This window comes from Denticeps clupeoides, chromosome 1 (assembly GCF_900700375.1).
Source record: "Denticeps clupeoides chromosome 1, fDenClu1.1, whole genome shotgun sequence".
NCBI lineage: Eukaryota > Metazoa > Chordata > Actinopteri > Clupeiformes > Denticipitidae > Denticeps > Denticeps clupeoides.
The window spans coordinates 18,207,642-18,227,969 of NC_041707.1; the positions used below are offsets into that span (position 1 = coordinate 18,207,642).

At 48.2% G+C, this 20,328-nt stretch overlaps 1 protein-coding gene across 1 annotated transcript; it reads left to right on the plus strand.

Moving 5' to 3' along the window:
- Positions 1 to 3,541: 3,541 nt before the first annotated feature.
- On the plus strand, positions 3,542 to 19,512 carry mn1b (meningioma 1b). The gene is made up of 2 exons (XM_028992327.1): positions 3,542 to 7,902; positions 18,334 to 19,512. Exons 1-2 carry the CDS (start codon positions 4,434 to 4,436, stop codon positions 18,537 to 18,539), a joined length of 3,675 nt encoding a protein of 1,224 aa, XP_028848160.1. The 5' UTR covers positions 3,542 to 4,433; the 3' UTR covers positions 18,540 to 19,512.
- The last annotated feature ends 816 nt before the right edge of the window (positions 19,513 to 20,328 follow it).

Genomic DNA, 20,328 nt, shown 5'->3' on the forward strand with positions numbered 1-20,328 from the left:
CCGGGGTGGTCACATGACTTCCAGAGTTGCTGATCTAAATCTAATTTTAACCCCCCTGCCAGTCGGGAGAACTGATATGTGATATCCGAACGAGAGCAAAAAAAAAAATCCCTGTTCCGTTCAAACCAGGTCTTGTGTGGCCTCCGCACCGGCCTCCAGAGAATCTGCCTGTTCCTTCCTGTCGTGCTGGGAAACGTCCCGACTACGCCGCCTGGCCCCGGCCACCTCGCCTCCGTCTCTCTCTGTTACTGCCCGATCTGCCGGTTTCGCACAGCCACTTTCCGCTGGATGACAGATGCTGCTTAACCCCACTGCCCCTCTCCAGGTCTCTCTCTCGGTGGGTCAGCATGAGTGACAGTGGAGAAGGGGGCCGGAGGAATACGGCTCTGACGGGAACGGGAAAGGCCCGTCATGGAGGGCCAAGCGATAGGGGAGGGGGAGGCAGGTTGTGCGGCCGGATCAAAGTCATCCACTCTGGCCTCCATCCTGCTGCTGTACTGACACTGCTGACTCTATTGAGACAAATGGGCCTGTTGAGCTGACTGCCTGTCAGTGTGGCTGAGTGGGGTCACTTTCAATGGTGTGTGTGGGGACTGATCCCTGATTATGTCACTCTGCTGATACTGTAACATACACATGCAACTGCTATTGTAAAGTAATGTCTTTCTGTTGGATGTCATCACATGACATGCTGCTTTCACAATGGCATGGTTAAAATGGTAAAGTGTGGTGCGATCTCAATACTACACAGTCACATGTGTCATTGTCTCATGACAAATGTTTATTAAGAGCTTGAAGTGATCCACATGCAGCACTCCATACGGAGAATTGCTATACATCATAACTGTGTCATTATCTGTGCTCAAACAGCACCACCAAGTATTTGGATTGACATCAGGGGTCATTTCAGAAGTGTACACACCAACCCTAGCTGGTCATATGCTTGCCTTTGTTTCTTTATTTGTGCTGAATGAGCTCATGCCCTGCAGAGGTCACGGGAGTTTTGCTCGTCCCGCTGTCCTTACTGGCATCCTGTTCTCAGAAAGATGACAGCACCAGCCAGGCTCTGCTCGGCTGCAGCAGCCATGGACATTTTACCATGACATCCACGGCTCTTTGTGCGGTCCCATAATGAATGCAGGGGACACATTCATGTCACAGCCATGAAGTTAAGGCACCTTTATGTGTTTTTTCTATTTGAAGCCCAGCCAGAACTTTCTCTTGCAGTAGTCTCTGAAGATTTCTGAAAACTTACATTGCCATACAGGCCCTGTAGGCATGGTATAGAGAGAAACTGCTGGTGTGGTGTGAATGTAGTACATAAATGGTGGGTGTAGTGACCAAATATGAGCAAATCGTGCCTGATGATGTATTGAATCAGTTGCCTAACATTTTCTTGTCTGGTAACTGGAGTTAAGCCTATGGCAATAAAAAAAACATTAATGACAAGTGGAAGGCAGGAGGACATGGACTCTTCTCTTCTGGCTGTCTGATGTAATAGAAAATAAAAAAAACAAACCTGTTAGTTTCTCAAAGCACGAACATTTATTCTCTGTAACCTTTTACTATGTTAACATCTGAGGCTTCTTATTCCTCTCATCAGCAGCTTCCATGGCCGTAAAAGTGAACTTCACCAGCAGGAACCATTAGTGGCTTAAAACAACTCTCTGTGTCACAAAGAGTTGAAATAATGTGCCTTTAATGAGTCGTCCCTCTGTTCCCTCTGTTTTCACACACCTTTCTTCTTTTGTTATACTGTAGGCCTCCCTTGCTGTTTCTCTCTGTCCCTCCCTCTTTCCCTTTCTATTGGACTTCTGCTGCATTTGCATGAAGCTCGGGCGCAGGGAACATTTTCCTTTTCATTCACTTTCCATTCTCCCTCCAGTCTTTTTCTGTATTCTTATTACTGTAAGTCTCTGTCGACGCCATTTTATTACCACTCTTTTGTTCACTCTCCATTTATTTTTTTCTTTCTTTCTTTCTTTTACTATTAATTTGACTTTAATATTTAAACACTGCAAACACAAAATAATTATAATAAGACATTGTTAACTATGACCTTTTTGCTCTCAGTTTTCCAGCGTCTGTTCACCGCGGATCCGCTAGATGGCACTGTGTCTATTCCGCACAACTGCACAGACAATAATCTTATTGAAACAAAAATGTATACGATAAAATGTCCTACACGCTTCTCTCTCGTGGAAAATGTGCTGTAACGTACATACGTTACAGTAACGTTTAATGAGAACGCGGAACGAGATTCGTTCTTCAGCCGGGACACTTTGTCCCCGCTCGTTTCGGAGAGTTTCGGGGCTTCTAGTCGCGACTTTCCGAAAAGCCTCGTTTGACGCGCTGCTCTGTAATTAAGTATTGATTTGGTGTTGGCTTGAACGTCGAACCCGGGAACCGAGAGAATAGTCGTGGTACGACGTTTATGACGGTGTGTAAAAAATCGGTCCTCACCACGTCAGGCCTCAATCTGGATATAAATGATCCTGCAAACGAGCACCAAAAATGCCAGTTGACCCGATAATTATTATTCTTATTATTTGGTCTGGAATATTTGTACATCCGTTGTCATCTTAAGTGTCGTATAGTGTAGTTTTTTCATTATTATTTCAGGCGTGTATAACAATGTAGTGGAATAAACCCACATTATAATATAATGGTCCGTAAATATTAAGCTATACCTTGTTAAATCCAACATGTTATGGCTAAATGTATTGATCAGAGCGTGTCTCTCGCTCTCCTACTGCCGGACGCTACGCCAACTTTACTAGTGATCACGGGGCCTGGGTAAATGGGGCAGGTAATGGGTCCGTTCACTACGGCGGCCCGTTTTATCACCATTATCACGCCGTGACGTGCCGATAAACACTCTTTCATCCTGACCTGCCGCTTCATTCAATATTTCCCAATTATTGAAAAAAAAAAAAAAAAAAAAAGGTACTATGCCCAACTGCTCAGCCAGGCGCTAAAAGGGCCTTTAGAGATTAATTTAGAAGGTAAACAGAATTATGGTAATGGCCCAATTTATCTGAATGGAAATGTTAATTTATTGTTTAAAGGGCGTTAACAATGCAAACTGCGGGCGGCGGTGGTGGGGCCGCATTTGTTTAACCAAAGCCTTTGTGCCGGCGGTGGCTTCGGGGACGGCGGCGATATTATAGTAATCCCGCGCCCGAGAGGGATTAAGGTGCTTTGCGGATTGTTCTGTTACACGTTCCCCGGGCAGGAGGGCCGAAGCCAGGCCGGAGAGGCCCGTGAAGATATCTGGCGAGAGGACGGCACGTTGAAGGTTTAAGTTCATAAACGGACACATTAACCTCGAGGAGTTAAAATGAAATAAGATGCCCACCTGACACGCTCCCCAGTCCTCCGGGTAGCGGGGAGAGAACGAGCCATTTATTTTAAGGCGCGTTTGAATTAGAAGACCGTCGGCGTTGTTAAGGCCTGGGTTCCTGGACGACCTTAAAAAATAACCCCGCCCCCTCGGAGCGGCTCCGACGCATCCGATTGGCCGGGACGGGCGGACGGTCTCGGCTGCAGAAATGCAAAACTTGTTGCTGCCTCCATCCCCAAAGCCAGCAGCCCCCCCGAAACGCGCCGGGTCTCACGCTGCGCCGGAGCGCCAGACGCTGGCGCCTCCAGCTGGAACAGACCAGAGCGGACCTTCACACACGCACTCCATGCCGCGGAGAGGAGGCGACGAGCGAGCAGGAGCGGGCGAGAGATGAGGCGCGACGCGGCGGCGGCGTCCGGCGGCTCGGTGCTCGCGGAGTTCGGGTAGTTGCGCGCGGCGCACGGAGCTGGGTCTCATCCCCGCGTCGGCACCTCCGGTGAACATGACACCGAGCGGCAGAAAATAAACTCTTTTTTTCCCTTATTTTAATAATAAAAAAAAATATTGTACTGTACGCTTTGCATTTTTTTTTACTCATTTTTTTTGGATACCGGCGGCGTTCAAGTATGGATGTTTTAGACGGGATTCGGGACTTCGCGTCCTGGGACATATGAACGCGCTGTGGAATTAAATTGAAAACCCATTTTTTTTTCTCGCCCCTCTGCCCGCCACCGAGAGGGAATATGAAATATTGAGACTTTTTCCCCGCACACGGACACCAGAGGACCGCCGCGACCTGCTTCACGTAAAATGAACTTTTTTTTTGGTGAGTTTCCAGTTTAACACATTTCCTGCGTTGGAGTTCTGCGCGTTTTTAAATTATTGATTTTATTATAAACTCTCCGCGTAATTATTTTGCCGAATGTCACCGGAAAAGTGAGCCGAGAGGGAATCCGGTCCGACTGGGCACCATGCGGGACTGAGCGCACGAAAGTTTTTTTTATTTTATTTTTTTACAATAAACACATTTTTTTTCGTCCGCAAACGCGAAGAACAGAGACCCTAAACCAAATAATAAAAAAAAAAGAAAATGAGCGCGCACTACAAAAGCCCCGGTTTCCACGCGGGAGGCCCGCCTCCCGGAGCGGTGGAGCCGGGCATCGGCCCGATGAACGAGCCGCCGATGCTCGGGCTCGGCATGAACATGAACGGGGAGTACAGCGGCGGGGGCTTCCACCCGCGGGCCCACGCAGACATGCACGCAGGCGGCCAGCAGCAGCAGGCGCCCATGCACGGCTTCTTCAACAACCAGCAACCTCACGGCCATGGACACCCTCATGGCCATCAGGGCCACCCCCATCAGCACCACCCGCACTTCGCGGGCGGATTCGGGGGCCCGGAGCCGGGCTCCTCCTGTTTACATGGGGGCCGGATGATGGGCTACGCCGGCGGCATGGGGCCCCATCAGGGCTTCGCCGAGGGCTTTGACGCGCTCGCAGAGGGCCAAGCGGGAGATGGCTTCCCCCAGCAACAGAGACCTGGATCCATGCCTGATTTCCAGCATCATGGACCTTCCAGTGGCAACCATCCTGTTCCTGCACCCTGCCTGCCCCTGGACCAATCACCGAACCGCGCTGCTTCCTTCCATGGCCTCCCCTCCTCTTCGTCCTCGTCCTCTGACAGCCACAGCCTGGAGCCCCGGCGCCTTCCGCCTCAGGGCGGCATGGAGGGCCTGGACTATAGCTACCCCACTGACCCACCTACTGGACATTTTGATGTGTCTGTGTTCTCCCCGTCAGACACAGAGTCACAACTCCCACACTTCGGCGCGGGGAGACAGGTAGCTGGGGGCAATTTCCCCGGAAACCCAGCCATGTCCCGGCCTCCGGGGATGCAAGGCATGTCCAAGGGACACGCTCAACCCCCTTCCTCTCAGCAGCAACCCCCCACCCAGCATGGAGGAGGGGGCTTTTTCGAGCGCTTTGGAAACGGCCGAAAAATGCCTGTGGGGATGGAACCGGGGGTGGGCGCCAGGCACCCCCTCATGCAGCAACAGCAGACAGGGATGCTTGGACGACAGAACTCGTGCCCCCCCTCTCTTCCCAGGCCCCCTCAGACTGACTCGGGCTCATCCAACCCAGCGATGCAGGATGGCATGATGCCTGGACAGCACAACCAGTTTGAGTACCCCATCCACAGACTCGAGAACCGGGGGATGCACCCATATGGGGACCCCATGTTTAACATGCAGCAGCAGGCCCCCCACGGCCCTCCCCCCAACCAGAGGCTGCAACACTTTGATGCCCCCTACATAAACATGGCCAAGAGGCCACGGTTCGACTTCCCAGGCGGAGCCCACCACCATAGCACTACTGGGGATGGCTGCGGTTCCTGGCCTGGAGGAAACATGCACAACCAGCCCGGCATGGAGAACCATCTCTCCCCTTCCACCTACCCAGGCCTGCCCGGCGACTTCAATCCTCAAGTGACAGACAGCTTCCCGCCGGGGCCCCCTCTGCAGCACCCAGGACACGAGGCGCCGGCCACACTCCAGCAGCAGCGGCAGAACGCGGCCATGATGATCAAGCAGATGGCCTCGCGCAGCCAGCAGCAGAGAATGCGGCCGCAGCCGAGCCTGCAGCAGCTGGGTCACCACGCTGACGTGGCCCAGGGCCCCATGGTGCACACGGGACCCGTGCCTGGCATGCCTCAGCCGGGCTTTGAGCGAGAGAACGGTGGCCGCATGGTGAATTTTGACGCGCAGAACCCTCACATGGCTCAGGAGAACACCTGGTTTCCAGGACCCCACCCTCCGCCAGGCGACATGATGGGCAGACGGATGGGAGGCCCTGGTGGCGAGGCGGGGGTGCATGAGATGCAGCCAAACGGCACCGGCATGATGTTCAGACCAGGCATGAATGGCTTGGGCATGCAGGACCCCATGAGGTTACCTGGGGACACCCACGTGCAGCCCCTGCATTCTCCCAGCCTTCACTCCCAATTCGGCAGCAACATGGGCAATCTAGGGCCGATGCAGTCCCCCGGGGGAGGCGTGGGGCTACCCAACCCCCCATCAGATAGGCGCCCGGGCGATTTCTCAGCGCCGCCCATGGGAGCTCAGCCCTCATTCCCGTACGGGGGTGCAAATCGACAGGGGCCCCCACACGGAAACCCATCAGGGGTCAGCACCTCTCCTGGTAGCTTCTCGGCCCAATCGGACTTCCCTGTAAACCAGCGCTCCTCTGCCAGCAAGCTGGGCGCACTCTCGCTGGGCAGCTTCAGCAAGTCCAGCGGGAAAGACAACGTGTTCGGCCAGAGCTGCCTCGCGGCGCTGTCCACCGCCTGCCAGAACATGATCGCCAGCCTGGGAGCCCCCAACCTCAACGTGACGTTCAACAAAAAGAGCCAGAGTGACGGCAAACGCAAGCTAAGCCAGACGGAGCAGGACGTGAACGCCGGCGCCGCGAACGGCAACAACGGGAACGAGTTCTTCCCCGGCGGCGGCGGCGGCTCTCAGGGCGGCCAGATCCCCGGCACCGCCAAGCCTGCAGGTCAAAACCAGCCGGTGCAGGGGGAAGCCAGTGCCCTCTCCCCAAACTACAGTATGGACGCTACCCCGTGCAGTGAGGGGAAAGCGGCAACAGGGGGTGGGAGAGGGAGAGGGAGGAGGAAGAGAGACAGCGGCCACGTGAGCCCCGGTGTTTTTTTCTCCTCTGACAATAGCAACCCTGTTGTGAGTCCAGGCCAGCAGGCCCCCCCATCTGCTGGTCTCGGGGAGAGGGGAGGGGGCACGCCTCACGAGAAGCCCCTCAGGTCTCCTTCCTGGGGAAAAGGGGGTGACCTGATGCTGGGGGACCAGGCTGACCTGATGTCTTCCCTGGACAGTGGCATCCAGAGCGTCTCCAAATCCGACGGCTGCTCCCCGCACGTGGATTTTCCCGAGGACGTCAGCGGGCCACATTACGGCAACGAGGACGAAGTCTCATCCAGCTCCGACGCGGCCGTCTCAAACAAGGCTGGCCGCAGCCCGCTGGTGGGGGGGTCGCCGAAACTGGCACGGCTGGAGGGGCCGCCCGGGGCGCTGAAAGGACAAGCAATGGGCGTGGCCAACCACACTACCTCTACGTCCGACGGATACGGACTGGGCTCCGGAGGGGCGGCTCACCCCGGCACGCCGGTGCTGGAGCAGGTACGCACGCCCACCAGCTCTTCTGGCCAAGATGAGGTGCACCCTCTCGAGATCCTCCAGGCCCAGATCCAGCTGCAGCGGCAGCAGTTCAGCATCTCCGAGGACCAGCCCCTCGCCATGAAGAACGGCGGGAGCGCGGGCAAGAAGGGCGGCGCCGACTGCGCGGTGCAGAATGGAGACGTGGATCTGGCCGGCTGCAGCCCCGACGCCGGGAAGGCTGCCATGGGCACTATTGACCTGGACACATTGATGGCAGAGCAACATGCCACCTGGTATGTGCCTGGGGACAAGTCTCTGATGGAGGGGACAGAGGAAGACAAGGCCCTGGCAACATGGGAAAAGACGAAAAGCCAGACCAGCCTAAAAGAAGGTAAATTCCACATGCATCACCAAACGCTTTTAGTTTGTAGTGTTAAAGGGGGGTTTTAAAGTGTGAGGGAAAAAGTGGCACCAACGCCGGGGAGAAAAGTGGCGAAAACTCCCGTTCTCACTCTCCACAGCATTCTGCAGCAGCCCTGACCGCTGCGTTTCACCAAAAGGTGAGCCTGACCTGCCATTTTCTGCGTGGCCACGTTGCAAATAGTCCCGCGTTTTAGCAACTTCTGACCCCGACTGCTCAGAAACACGGAGCTGGGACCCCCCCCATAAAACCAAACAGGAATTGTGAAAATGCTCATTAAAATAAACTGCCGACGATCCGTAATCCTTCCCCCAAAACGGAGGCCTGTTTACATGAACATTTGTTTCCCGTCTGGGGTTAAAAAAAAGTCAAGTACTCACTTCATGTCGTTTTAAAGGCTTAACAAGTTACACGACTCGCGCGTTTATCTGCGGATTTAGTCTATTTTCCGGGTTTAAGTCCGCATGAAACCGCAGAGAAAGGCTTCAAAGCGGCAAGCCGAGCAAAGTAAACAGTTCCCGTCGCGCTTTATCTGGGTTTTCAGGGGAACAACGACGCGGAGAAGATTAATCTGCTTCTGAGGAGACGCGTTTCACCGCGGGCCGCTCGCCGTGTTTTATTATCGCTGCATAATCTGGCGGGAGACGGTGGGCCGCGCGGTCTCTTTCACATATTTGCATTAAAAAAATTAATGCCGTTCACTTTATATGCATTATTTATGTAAATAGCAACACCTCTACATTATTAATTACACTGAAACTTGCGATAGTAACATTATTATTATTATATATATATTTTTTACAGTTATCGTTGATTGTTATAGTTCTCGTCGTATATGAAAATACATTTTATTAATACATTTTAATTTTAAAATGATCGCACCACCTGTTTTCTGATTTACATGCTTACTTATCAACGTGACAAAAACAGTGGTGAAGTAATTAAAAAGGCCGCATTCAAACAGAATTTTGCTAAGTGTGTATTGTTTGTGTGTAATTTTAATATTTCAGATTGTCCGCAGATATTTTTCTTGCTTTCTTTTCTTTTTTTTTTTGCAAGGACAGACAACATTTGATCCACTTTTGAAAAACGACTCGTCATTAGGTAACATTAACACACCGTGATTGCATTACTGTCTATGAAGGCGAGTCGTTGAAACCGCGGCAATAATAACATCACTACTAATATAAAATCAAAACTATATTATTACATTAGCTTTTTAATTATTTGTAGCCTGTTGTAATATAATACAATTATATTAATGATAATTTCCGACCGTCCGAACTAGAAATGCACTGCGTCCCGTTTCATTTAAATCGTGTTTTTTGGGGCGGCTGCGCCTATAGGTGCCCCTTTTTGTTCCGGTCTCGCGAGAGGGCGGAGGGGGCGGGGCTAGGCGCCGGGGGCGGGGCGCGGCGCGGCGCATCGTTTCCCCCGTTCAGCGTCGTCAACCCCACCTATCGGGCCCCCACAGCGTCCAGCGTGGGGCTGCCCACTCCACCCCCACCCCTGTAAACGCACCTCACCGGGGCGCGATCGATAGCTAGTTAGCACAAATCACTGCTGCTGACGGATTTTCATTTCGGAGCCTCGGACGCCAGAGGTGAGAGGCGAACTCGACATGCGTCTGATGCATTAAGCGAAGAAAGGGGGGCCTTTTCGAAATCCCCACTTTTTATACCCACTGGTGCCTTTATGCATTCTTTTGTTTATTTAAAAAAAACGTCCACATTGTTAATGTACAATTTAGTCATTTGTAATTACTATACAAATGATTTTGCTCCCTGTAATATACCCTCATCCACTAATATACCCTCATCCACAATCTGAAAACACGCTAAACAATGCTGACGACGGCGTCTGTGCACTTGCCATTTATTCATACAGAAAAAATGCAAAAGAACACACCTTGCATACTTTCACACATGCAAGCACACACTTTCGTATGCTGGCACACCGCGTTTTTTGTGGTTTCCGCACACGCACACATTTTTTTTCCCATTCTCATATGCACATAGCCTAAAGGGTTAAATGACATGTAACTCAAGACACCCCAGGTGAAAAGCGGCCCCCACCCAGTTTCTCCACCTCCCTCGCACACCCGGTTTCTCCCCAGCCGCGCTCGCTGGCAGAGTTCGCCGGCGCACAAGCGGCACGGGTGCCAGCTCCCTGACAGCACGTGTGGACAATTTCGGAGTTGTTTTCCACCGATTCCGGCATTTCCCCTCCTCTTGCACACCAAGACCAGGCTTGCCTGGCAAACGGCTCTTTATGAAAGGTGTTTGTAGGACTAAATGTTCTGAAAAGCTCTGATGATGATAATTACTCTTCATCTGGAGAGCTGCACAGTGAATTATGGGTCGTTAAAGACAGGCGATTACAGTACACATGTAGGAAAAGCCATCTTCCCTCGGAAAAAATTCCACATTTGTGGATTAAAACACCTGCCTTGGTTATGATGCGGCCGTGGGGACGTTCTGTCCACAGCGGCGAGAGGGACATGTTAGTGGGAGGTGGGTGTTTTTTTTTTTTTAGTTTTTTTACACACGTCAGCATCGCTGCTGGACGGAGGGCGGGTCCGTCACCCCGGCACGGCCATACCGGCAGCCGAGACGGACCGCTGATGATTTTGGAACGCTGGGCTGCATGTAGCGCGGCCGCCCGAATCCTTTCATGTTTTGTTTTCCGGCCGCGGTGGAATGTGTGACTAATCGCTGTGTGTAATGTCACCCTGGCCATTTGACACCTGTCTCCCTGGCGATGGCGTTTGTGCCAAGATCTCCAGGCCACCTTTGTCCCTTCACCTCTGATCTCTGACCAGCTTTCCCCTCTTAACCCCGCATCCCGTGAGAAGAGCGCAGGCTGATCTGAGAGCAGTGCTCCGAAGGCGGCTTGGGCTGCAGCCACAGGAGGCCTCCAGAGTCAGTTTAATGGGGCCTGCATGATGGCGCTAATTGGTTGGTTTATAGACTCCACTTAGTTCTTTATGGGTAGTGGAGTTTAACTGCTCCATGATGGCAGCTGCCTATCTGTGTGTGTGTGTGTGTGGACCGCTGACTCCTTCTTTGGATGGTGCAGGCGCTGCGAACTGGGCAGCCTGGAGGGGGGTGTGGCGCTGGGACTGGAGCTGGCAGGGGTTCAGAGGGACCCTCGTTCTGCCAAACGCCGCCAGAAATTAATGGCGCTTTGATGGCAAAATGCTCTTTGGCCGAATCCGGCAGCTTGATCAGAGTTTAGTCAGGTTGAAAATGAAAGTAGTTTTTTTTTCCTGTAGGGCCATTACACTGATAAGATAATTAATAACAGAACGATACATGCGTAATTACCACGCCTCGATGCAATCGTTCGTTCATTCATTCGTCCACATTATTCACTGGTTTCGGATGCTGAGCAGGAATCGTTTGTAGAAAGGATGATATATATATATATATATATATATATCCCGACATGAGGTGTACACGCGCACACACACACACACACACACGCAATGTAAGCATGTGCATTTCAGTCCTTTCACTCTGTGTAATAATATATTATCATTCATTAACACACTTCTGTATTTCAGAACTGGTAAAGCCTTACCGGTTCTCTGTCTTCAGTTCAGAACACGCCCCCCTCTTTCTCTCTCTCTCTCTTCGTGGCGTGATGTGGAGGCGACCTGCTTCGTCTCGATAACGACCAATCCGCAAGGGGAAATGAATCAGTAGCTTTTATTTTGGGAACGTTAAAAAAGCTCTGGTAAATAGCTGTTAAACTCTTGGTTGCTTCGACTTGTTATCCTCAGGGTGTTGGCTGTGTGTGTGTGTGTGTGTGTGTGTGCGCGCACTCTATAAATCTCCTGCCACTTCATGCACTGTTGTCATGTGTCTGTTTTGACTGCTCTATGTGTGTGTGTGTGTGTGTGTGTGTGTGTGTGTGTGTGTGTGAAAGCTCGGAGGTGGCAAAGTGCATCGGCCCGTCGTCTGCTACAAGCACTACCTTGTCCCTGACTGTTCGGAGTGGTACTGTGTGTGTGTGTGTGTGTGTGTGTGTGTTTCCACTGTAGTGATTTAATGAAATTCCCCTGCCATGTTAACAGGCCGATGTGAAAAGACCTGCAGTAACCTCAGGTATGAAAACGATGGGATAATCTCTTACACACACACAAGCACACACACACACACACACACACACACACACACAGTCAATTCATTCAGTTGCGTTGTAAGGCTTCGACGTTTGGTTTCCAGTAGGACAGCCTACATCCATACTGAAGTGAAAGGAGCAGTTCCAGCTTTGTTCCTTCCAATCGTCTCCCCGTTTCCTCCTCTTCCCTTCATATCGAGTGAGAAGGGGGGCGGCGAAAAAGAGGAGCGCTGTGTGGGTGATTGACGCGTGCAGCAATAAGAGAAAACAGCTCACGGCGTCCCTTGTTCCCGGGCCGTCATTACGAGGTGTTGCAAATCGACTTCCTTGACAACAATGTGCTCGCTCCCGCTCGGCGTCGGTAATAATCGTTAGCATAATCATAGCAATTAGCTGGAGCTGCCTTGCTGCCAATAACGCCAATGGTCCCCCCGTCCCGGCTCCGACTTCAGCGCACGTGTGTGTGTGTGTGTCTGTGTATGGGTGTGGGAGAGGTTGTGCACCAGGTAGTGATTTGGGCTGTAGGTCTGTATTGTGTGTGTGTGTGTGTGTGCGTTTGAGGTGAGGACACAACCGTGCCGTTTTGGGCTGCCAGGTCCATCCCCCCACCCTCTCTCGCTCCTTTTATCTCTGCGTTTCTCTTTGTTTTCATTTTTTTTTTTTATAAACCCTCCTGAGGGAAGACGGGCCCAGAGGTGGGTGGTGGAGACTGACAGCGCTGGTCTCCTGTGTGTGGGACTGCACACACTTGACGCACACACCACACACACAATACATGCTTTTAGAATTATGTGTGGACCTAAAGCAATATCACTTATATTGTAACATATACGTATTATATCTCACACACACACACACACACACAGAACCATAGATGCACAGGTGCAGAGTGCAAGGTCTATCATCCACCTATACATCCCCTACACAACAAACAAAGACACACCATACACAATCACCTCGTCTCGTAAACGTCCCGCGCTGCTGAGACAGAAGTTCAACTTGTCTCAGCACGTGTCCAACACTCTCTTTATGTGTCCTAGGAAGACGATTGGGAGATATGTGTGTGTGCGCGTGCGCACATTCGTGTCAGTACACGCGGCTGAGTGACGAGCTGGGATAGGATGTGTGTGTTACTGTGTGTGTGTCTGTCCCGGAGTGTATGTATTTGTGTGTGTGTGTGTGTGTGTATGAGATGGAGAGGGAGCGAGGGAAGGGTGTGATGAGTGGAAGGTGACACATTTCCTGTTGTTCAGTAAAATGCTCCAGATGAGTGATGAGTCAGCGCGAGAGAAATGTGTGCAATTAGCGCTTCAATAAATTACAGAGAGCGATAAATAAGAAGTAAATATATATTTTTGGCAGGGAAGCTTATCAATAAATGTAAAAGTATGGATATTTTGTTGTCTTCACAAATTTTTTTTTAACTGTTCAAAAAATAGATTAAATCATTATTTAATTAATTATTATTTACTTTTTACTCATTCCAACAAGGAGTGGCAATCGTTTTTATAGGTAAAAAGAGAATCACTAATGTGTGCTTATAAACAGCTAATTGCATGGTAATTATGCATTTATAAGAAACAATAGAGCTATAGCACAGTGGTGTGTGTGTGTGTGTGTGGAAGTGCTGACAGACAGCCAAAGGCAGTTATGCTGTTTGGCATACAGGTACTTGTCAGGAGGCTGTAACTCATATTGAAAAATTGACGAATGAGTTATGACAGTAGTCAGGCTATTCCTGCCTCAGTCCGATATGAGAGGGGGACTAATGGAGTGTGCGGAAGATGTGTTTGTTTGTTTGTTTGCGTGCTGGGTGTCACTGTACGTGTGTACTTGTTCTGTATTAATACTGTATTTTTTTTAAATGTTAAACTCTAAGCTAATATGGCTGTGGGAAGAGCTGATATATTAAGAGATATGTAGGAGAGTTGTTATGATTAAAATATTCTTTAAATAATGATACATTTAAAAAATGAAATATGCTTGAAACACGTTTATATAATGTTTAAAACATGAATACTGTATAAGATTATTATTTGAACCAATATTTTTTTAACATTCATTCTTTCTCTCACACACTAGCTCTCTCTCACTCTCTCACACACACATACACACACACACACACACACACACACACACACACACACGCATCTTTTTTCCAAACCATATGCTCCTACCCTACAATTTCTCACCCATCTGAAATAGTGTGTGAGTGTGTAAGTGTGCGTAATCTTCAAACAGGATTAGTCTGTAGTGGAGTCGTAGCCAGAGCGCGAGCCATTAGTCTGATCGGCTGATTTATGCGCGACAGTGCTAAATTACTCACGCAGCTTCTGTTCAGCGTCGGCTCCCTGAATATGTGTGTGTGTAGGTCGGGTGTGTGAGGTTTAATTATACGCTGGACATAAATGAATTTACATGCGTGTGTTGAGGGGTTGGTATATGTGTGTGTATGTCTTATAGCCCCTGAGGACAAGATTGTGTGTGTGTGTGTGTGTGTGTTAGTTGCAGGGGTTATGGGAGAGAAAGAAAGGGGAGTGACATGCCTGCCTAGACATGTTTTCTTTTTCTCTTTCCATTTCATTCCTTACTTCCCTCTCTTTTTTTCCTGTGCTTATTTGGAAAGACATTCATTCCAAATGAAAAAAAAAAAGTGGTGAACCCTCCTCACCTGTTTCCATTCAGAGACCATCATCTGAATGTAGCGCTTTTCTAGGTGTGGATGATTCTATGGTCCTCATTCCTACATATCCCCTATTCCCACCCAGTGAAGATCTGGAGACCCTGGTTCCCGGGGTGTAGCGTGGCCGGGTTTTTTTTAGCAGGGTCCGGATGGTTTGGTATGGTAGACTGTACTTAGTTTAGGGAAAAGGTTAAAGGTGGCAGTTTTGAGGTCACATTGGAGGGCACTCAAAGAAAGCATAGCCTCTGTTCCTGTTTTCCAAAGCTCTTTTCCCAACCCACTGAAAGACACGTAAGACTTGAAGAAATGCTCTCCTGTTTGGAGAAATGCCTTTTACCTGATGTTATTTTCAGTTTTAATGGGGTTATGAACTGATATATTGAAAAGGGGGATATTAATGAGGACACACAGACTATCAGAAGTCAACATTTTCCAAAATATGTAAGATGTCTGCTATGTAATAAAATAATCGCTCAAGATCATTCCAAAACTAAAATGGTGCATTTCTTTCTGAAGACTAAATACATTATTAATTTATTCTAGGACATGTGACAGGCACAATCCTAAACTACAACAACAAAAGGTTAATGTTCACAATGTTCAAACTGATGATGTTCATAGTCAGAATATGATCCATGGGTCTTATTTCATTTTATGCAACTATACTCACAATATAGATACAATATACAATATAGAAAGTGACAGTGCGTATGTTCATGTCAAGAATGAATGTGCGGTATATTTTTTCACTTCATTCTCTTCTGATGCCTCTCCCACTCAAAAAGAGAGCCTCACCAGGTTTCATGCTTAAAAAGCCCATGGCTTGTTAAATGTCATGGCCATTTGAAGATGCCGCCCAGCCCTGATGGAAGATTTCACACTGCCGTCTCTACTTGGGCAGTGGTGCACGGCCGAATCCAATTCCTAGTATTTTGGTACGGCGTGTGAGGATTTGCCTGTCTATTTTTCGATCATTTTTCATTAGCCACATTCAGAGGCTTTGTTACATGTTTAGGCGGGACAATGAGAGAATATCTGTAGGCCTCATTTAGCAGTCAAAAGCCGGGGTAGCATTAGTAGTGATTAACATTGGGCTTTAATGCCACCTCGGCGCAAGGTGAAGGATGCTAATGGACGGCTGAACGGAAATGGCCACTAAATTACAGACTTTGAGCAGACACAGCAGCGAGCTGACTTAAATCAAGACTAAAAACGGGATTCCTACAGAACATTTTGATCCCAACCTTCTACTGATTCTTATTTCAGACTTTACCAAGTGTCAAAGGTGCATATGTAAAAGGATTGAAGGCGTTTTTAAGACCTCTGCTGTGGCCCCTATGAAAATGGCAACATCAAGCCAGAAGAACCAAAGCTAGGCACAACATTTTTGAGTATCACTTTGTGTGGAGTGGATGTGTTTAAAATGTCAAGCATGCTATGAATAGCATTATTTAGTGGTCTTATATACACACCAGTCAGCCATAACATTAAAACTGCAGTGAAGTCAATAGTAATCTTTATCTGTCTGTTCTTGAGGTTAATATGTTAATGGCAGTGAAAAACAGTACGTGTACAAAGAAGGACCTGGCAATAGGGCCACGGGTGGCCATGAAAAGCCTGACCATCAGCGTTTCTGGTGTGAGCTACTAATTGCTTATTATGGCTAAATGGTGGCAGAACGAAGTGCATGCTGTAGGCCTGGGGAATTCTTACACACATACCTGAAACAGTGTGTACGGTACAGGCCAAAAGTTTGGACACACCTTCTCATTCAGTGTGTTTTCTTTCTTCCATTTACATTGGTAGATTCTCACTGAAGGCATCAAAACTATGAATGAACACATGTGGAGTTATGTACTTAACAAAAAAAGGTGTTGTACTTAACAAAAATAGCCACCCTTTCTTTCAATATAGCCACCTTTTGCTCTGATAACTGCACACACCTGAAATGCTTTTCCAACAGTCTTGAAGGAGTTCCCAGAGGTGTTTCGCACTCGTTGGCATCTTTGCCTTCACTCTGTGGTCCAGCTCACCCCAAACCATCTCGATTGGGTTCAGGTTTGGTGACTGTGGAGGCCAGATCTCCACTTTTTGTTAAGTACATAACTCCACATGTGTTCATTCATAGATTTGATGCCTTCAGTGAGAATCTAACAATGTAAATGGAAGAAAGAAAACACATTGAATGTGAAGGTGTGTCCAAACTTTTGACCTGTACTGTATGTGTGTGTGTGTATTCGTGTGTGTGTGAGGTATCAGTCATATCAAAATTGTCATTGTTGTTGTGTGTATGATAATCAATTTTGTATATGTGAGGCATTGTTTTCTGGCTTCTGGTGAAAGTGTGTGTGTGTTTGTGCGCATGTGTGTGTGTTGTCAGGTCTCTGTGTGTCAGTGAGAGGCTGGAGAACGCTTGGCTGCTTATTCAGGCCAGGACCCGGCCTGCTGTGAACATCTACCACGGGCTACTGCAAACAGCTTGGGGCACAACACTTCAAGTGTGTTTGTGTGTGCGCGTGTGTTTTACACCATGATGAGGTGCAATTATGTGTATATTTGTTTTTGTCATACTTGGCAAGCAGGCGTAGACGCTGGCAAAGGTTCAAGTAACAACAGATGTATGAAGTTGTATCTATGCGAATTGTTAGACAGGTGATATGTCTCTGTGTGTGTGATATTAAATTCTTGAGTGTGTAAAGTATGCATGCGTGTATACGTGTGTGTGTGTGTGCGCGTGTGTCTTTTAGTGTCCACCACTTCTGCTTCTGCCACCTCTTCTTCCCATCCACACCCCTCCTCTCTTTTTTTTCCCTTCTTTTCCTGCACATCCTCAGGCCCTTTGGGGAGAGGGGTGGAGGAGGCGTGGGGGCTCCGCCTGTCTGACCTTTCCCCAAAATCTCTCTGCTTTTCCATGCCAGCGACCCCGGCTGGGACAGACAGGCTCGGGGCAGTGTGTGTATGCACATGTGTACGTTGAGCGGTGCGGTCACAGCTTTGTACAAACTTTCTAGAAATAATACAATTAAAAATATATATTATTAGCACCAGCTTGATTTCTTCATATGACGTACCTATTGTAATGTTTAGTGGATTTGCAGCAGCAGCCGCTTTCAATAGGAGAGTGTTCCTAAATGCAGGCATTTTTTTTCCACGTTCATTTGTTTCATTTTAGCTTTTTGACATTATAGCGATTGAACGAGATAGGTCATTATGGTGGTAAATTGGGTCAAGCTGGGTCAAAGGTCATCTTCCTACAGCCCTCTGACCGGATGGCCAAAGGTCGAAAGCAGGGTTTATTTTCCTTTGCGGGAGCAGATCTGGTCTGAATACACTGCTCTGTGGTCGATCACTGCAGGCAGTGTGTGTGTCTCCGAGGGGGAAGGGTGTCATTCCTTGCAGAGGTTAAAGGTCAAATCCAGAGCAGTGGCCACTTCCAGGCATGATTTGAAGGGGGAGGCTGATTTAGTCTTGTTCACATTTCTAATATTCATAATATTTTTAATATTATAAAGAACAATGAAAACAATGACATGTAATTTTGTTTATTAATTCTATTTAATTAAATTGTAAATACATTTGATTGTGTCTTTCAGAAGTGGATCTCTCCCAGGCTAAAGGCGGTGGAGTCGTAGGAGCCCCAGGTTCCGGCGCCGGAGGGGCCCATCTGCAGTGCCTCTCAGTGCACTGTACAGACGAGCTGGGGGACAACAAGGGCCGCGGCGGTCCCGTGTCGTCATGGCGATCGCTCCACTCAGACATCTCCAACCGCTTTGGCACATTTGTGGCAGCGCTGACCTGAGAGAGTACCTGAGACCAGAGGAGGAAGAGGAGGCGAGAGGAAGAGGATGATGTTGATTATTAGTTATCACCTTTCTGACTTTCAATTGAGGATACACAAACATACATGACTCTGACACACACTGACTTTACACACTCTTAACATGCTTAAGACAAACACGACACTCTATTGTGGACAGGACAATATGGCACAGTGCCAGATGAATGCGCCCACCTTAGGAAAAACCTCAAGTTTTGGCCTTTTTTTGGTAGAAAATGAATAAATACGATCTGAACATGAATACTGGTAAAAGATGTGGGAAAGATTCTGTTACCCCGCCGTGTTGGCATCCCAGTGTGGACGGAGAGAGAGAGAGATAGAGAGAGAGTCCACCCACAGCCTGCCCATTACAGCATGACATCCTTACGGCTGGTCCCATCGTCATCGAGGGACGCGGAGGGCCGGCGCACCTCGCACACCATACCTCACAACGAGAGAGATAGAAAGAGAGAGAGAGAGATGGAGACCTAACATACCTACATAAACATGCAGTCTTTACCGGCCGGTGCCCTTGAACATCATTCGTACCTGATTTTCTGTCTCGGACTGTTTCGTCTCTGCTCTTCCACATTGCCAAACGGAAGTTTACAGACATATCCATCCTCCACACCTGATGGGATTCTAAAAAAAAAAAAGTTTTAAATAAAAAAAGGAAAAGAAAGTACTGGTGTTGCACATGTAAAATAAGAGAAAACTTGCTGTGTGTTAGGCAATCTTGTAATCTTTAAATAAAGCTTCTTTCAAATTTGAATCCATAGATGGAGAACGTGATGATAACTCGCAGAACTCGAGGTTTCTTCTCTCTTTTTTTGTTGTTCTTTTCTTTTTTAAAATAATATGTAAAGTGCAGTCGTCAGTTTTCCTGCATATTGTATATATCTGTATATGTTTTATTGAGTAACTAAATAACAATAAATATGATGGTAATGGTGAATTGGCTACCCTACATCATAGTTCAAAGCGTCTGCTGTGGTTCCATTTAATCTTCATCTGACACCGTCATCAGGGTAACATTGCTTGAGTCACATTTATGAAATAATTAACATACAGTACATTAGAGGTACCGGGGTGCCAGATTTTGGCACAGGTATTCATAGACATAGATGTAGTTCAGTACATCAGTCTCACTGTATTGCAACACCTTATCATTAACATTATTTCACAGCATTATTAATATTATTTCATGAATATTTCTAAACACTTAAACAAAAGTTAGTATGACAGGTAATGAAGCCATGAGAAGTTGTGACTGCAAGGATTACGCTCATCAAACAATACCTGTCAAAATCCCATCTGAAGACATGCTGTGGTATTTATTAACAGTTAGGTGGACTGTTAAATGCAAATTCAGGTGTCGGCATAAACTGTCATTCCATTATTGGTCAAAGTAGTTTGGAAAATGGTCAAATCATGAAATATGTTCAAATATTCAAATGTAGAATCAACAAATTGAAATATAGTATGTACGTCCCTCCTATTGACGATGATATGAACTTGTCATCCCCAGGATCTCCTACTAAAATCGATGTAATATTTTGGGGGGCTTTTAACAGATCTTTGGTGATGCCTCGTGTTCACCTTGAACTGGTGTCCATCCCCCCATGCTGCTGAGCACAAGCGTGATGGCGTTTTGAACGTCATCCAGCCATCGCTATCAGAATACCTTCTTGCTGGTTAAGGGCATTGTTGGCTGTGTCCGCCTCTCGGCAGGAACGGTAGATGGGGTTTATTGATAAAGCCAGACTCGGAT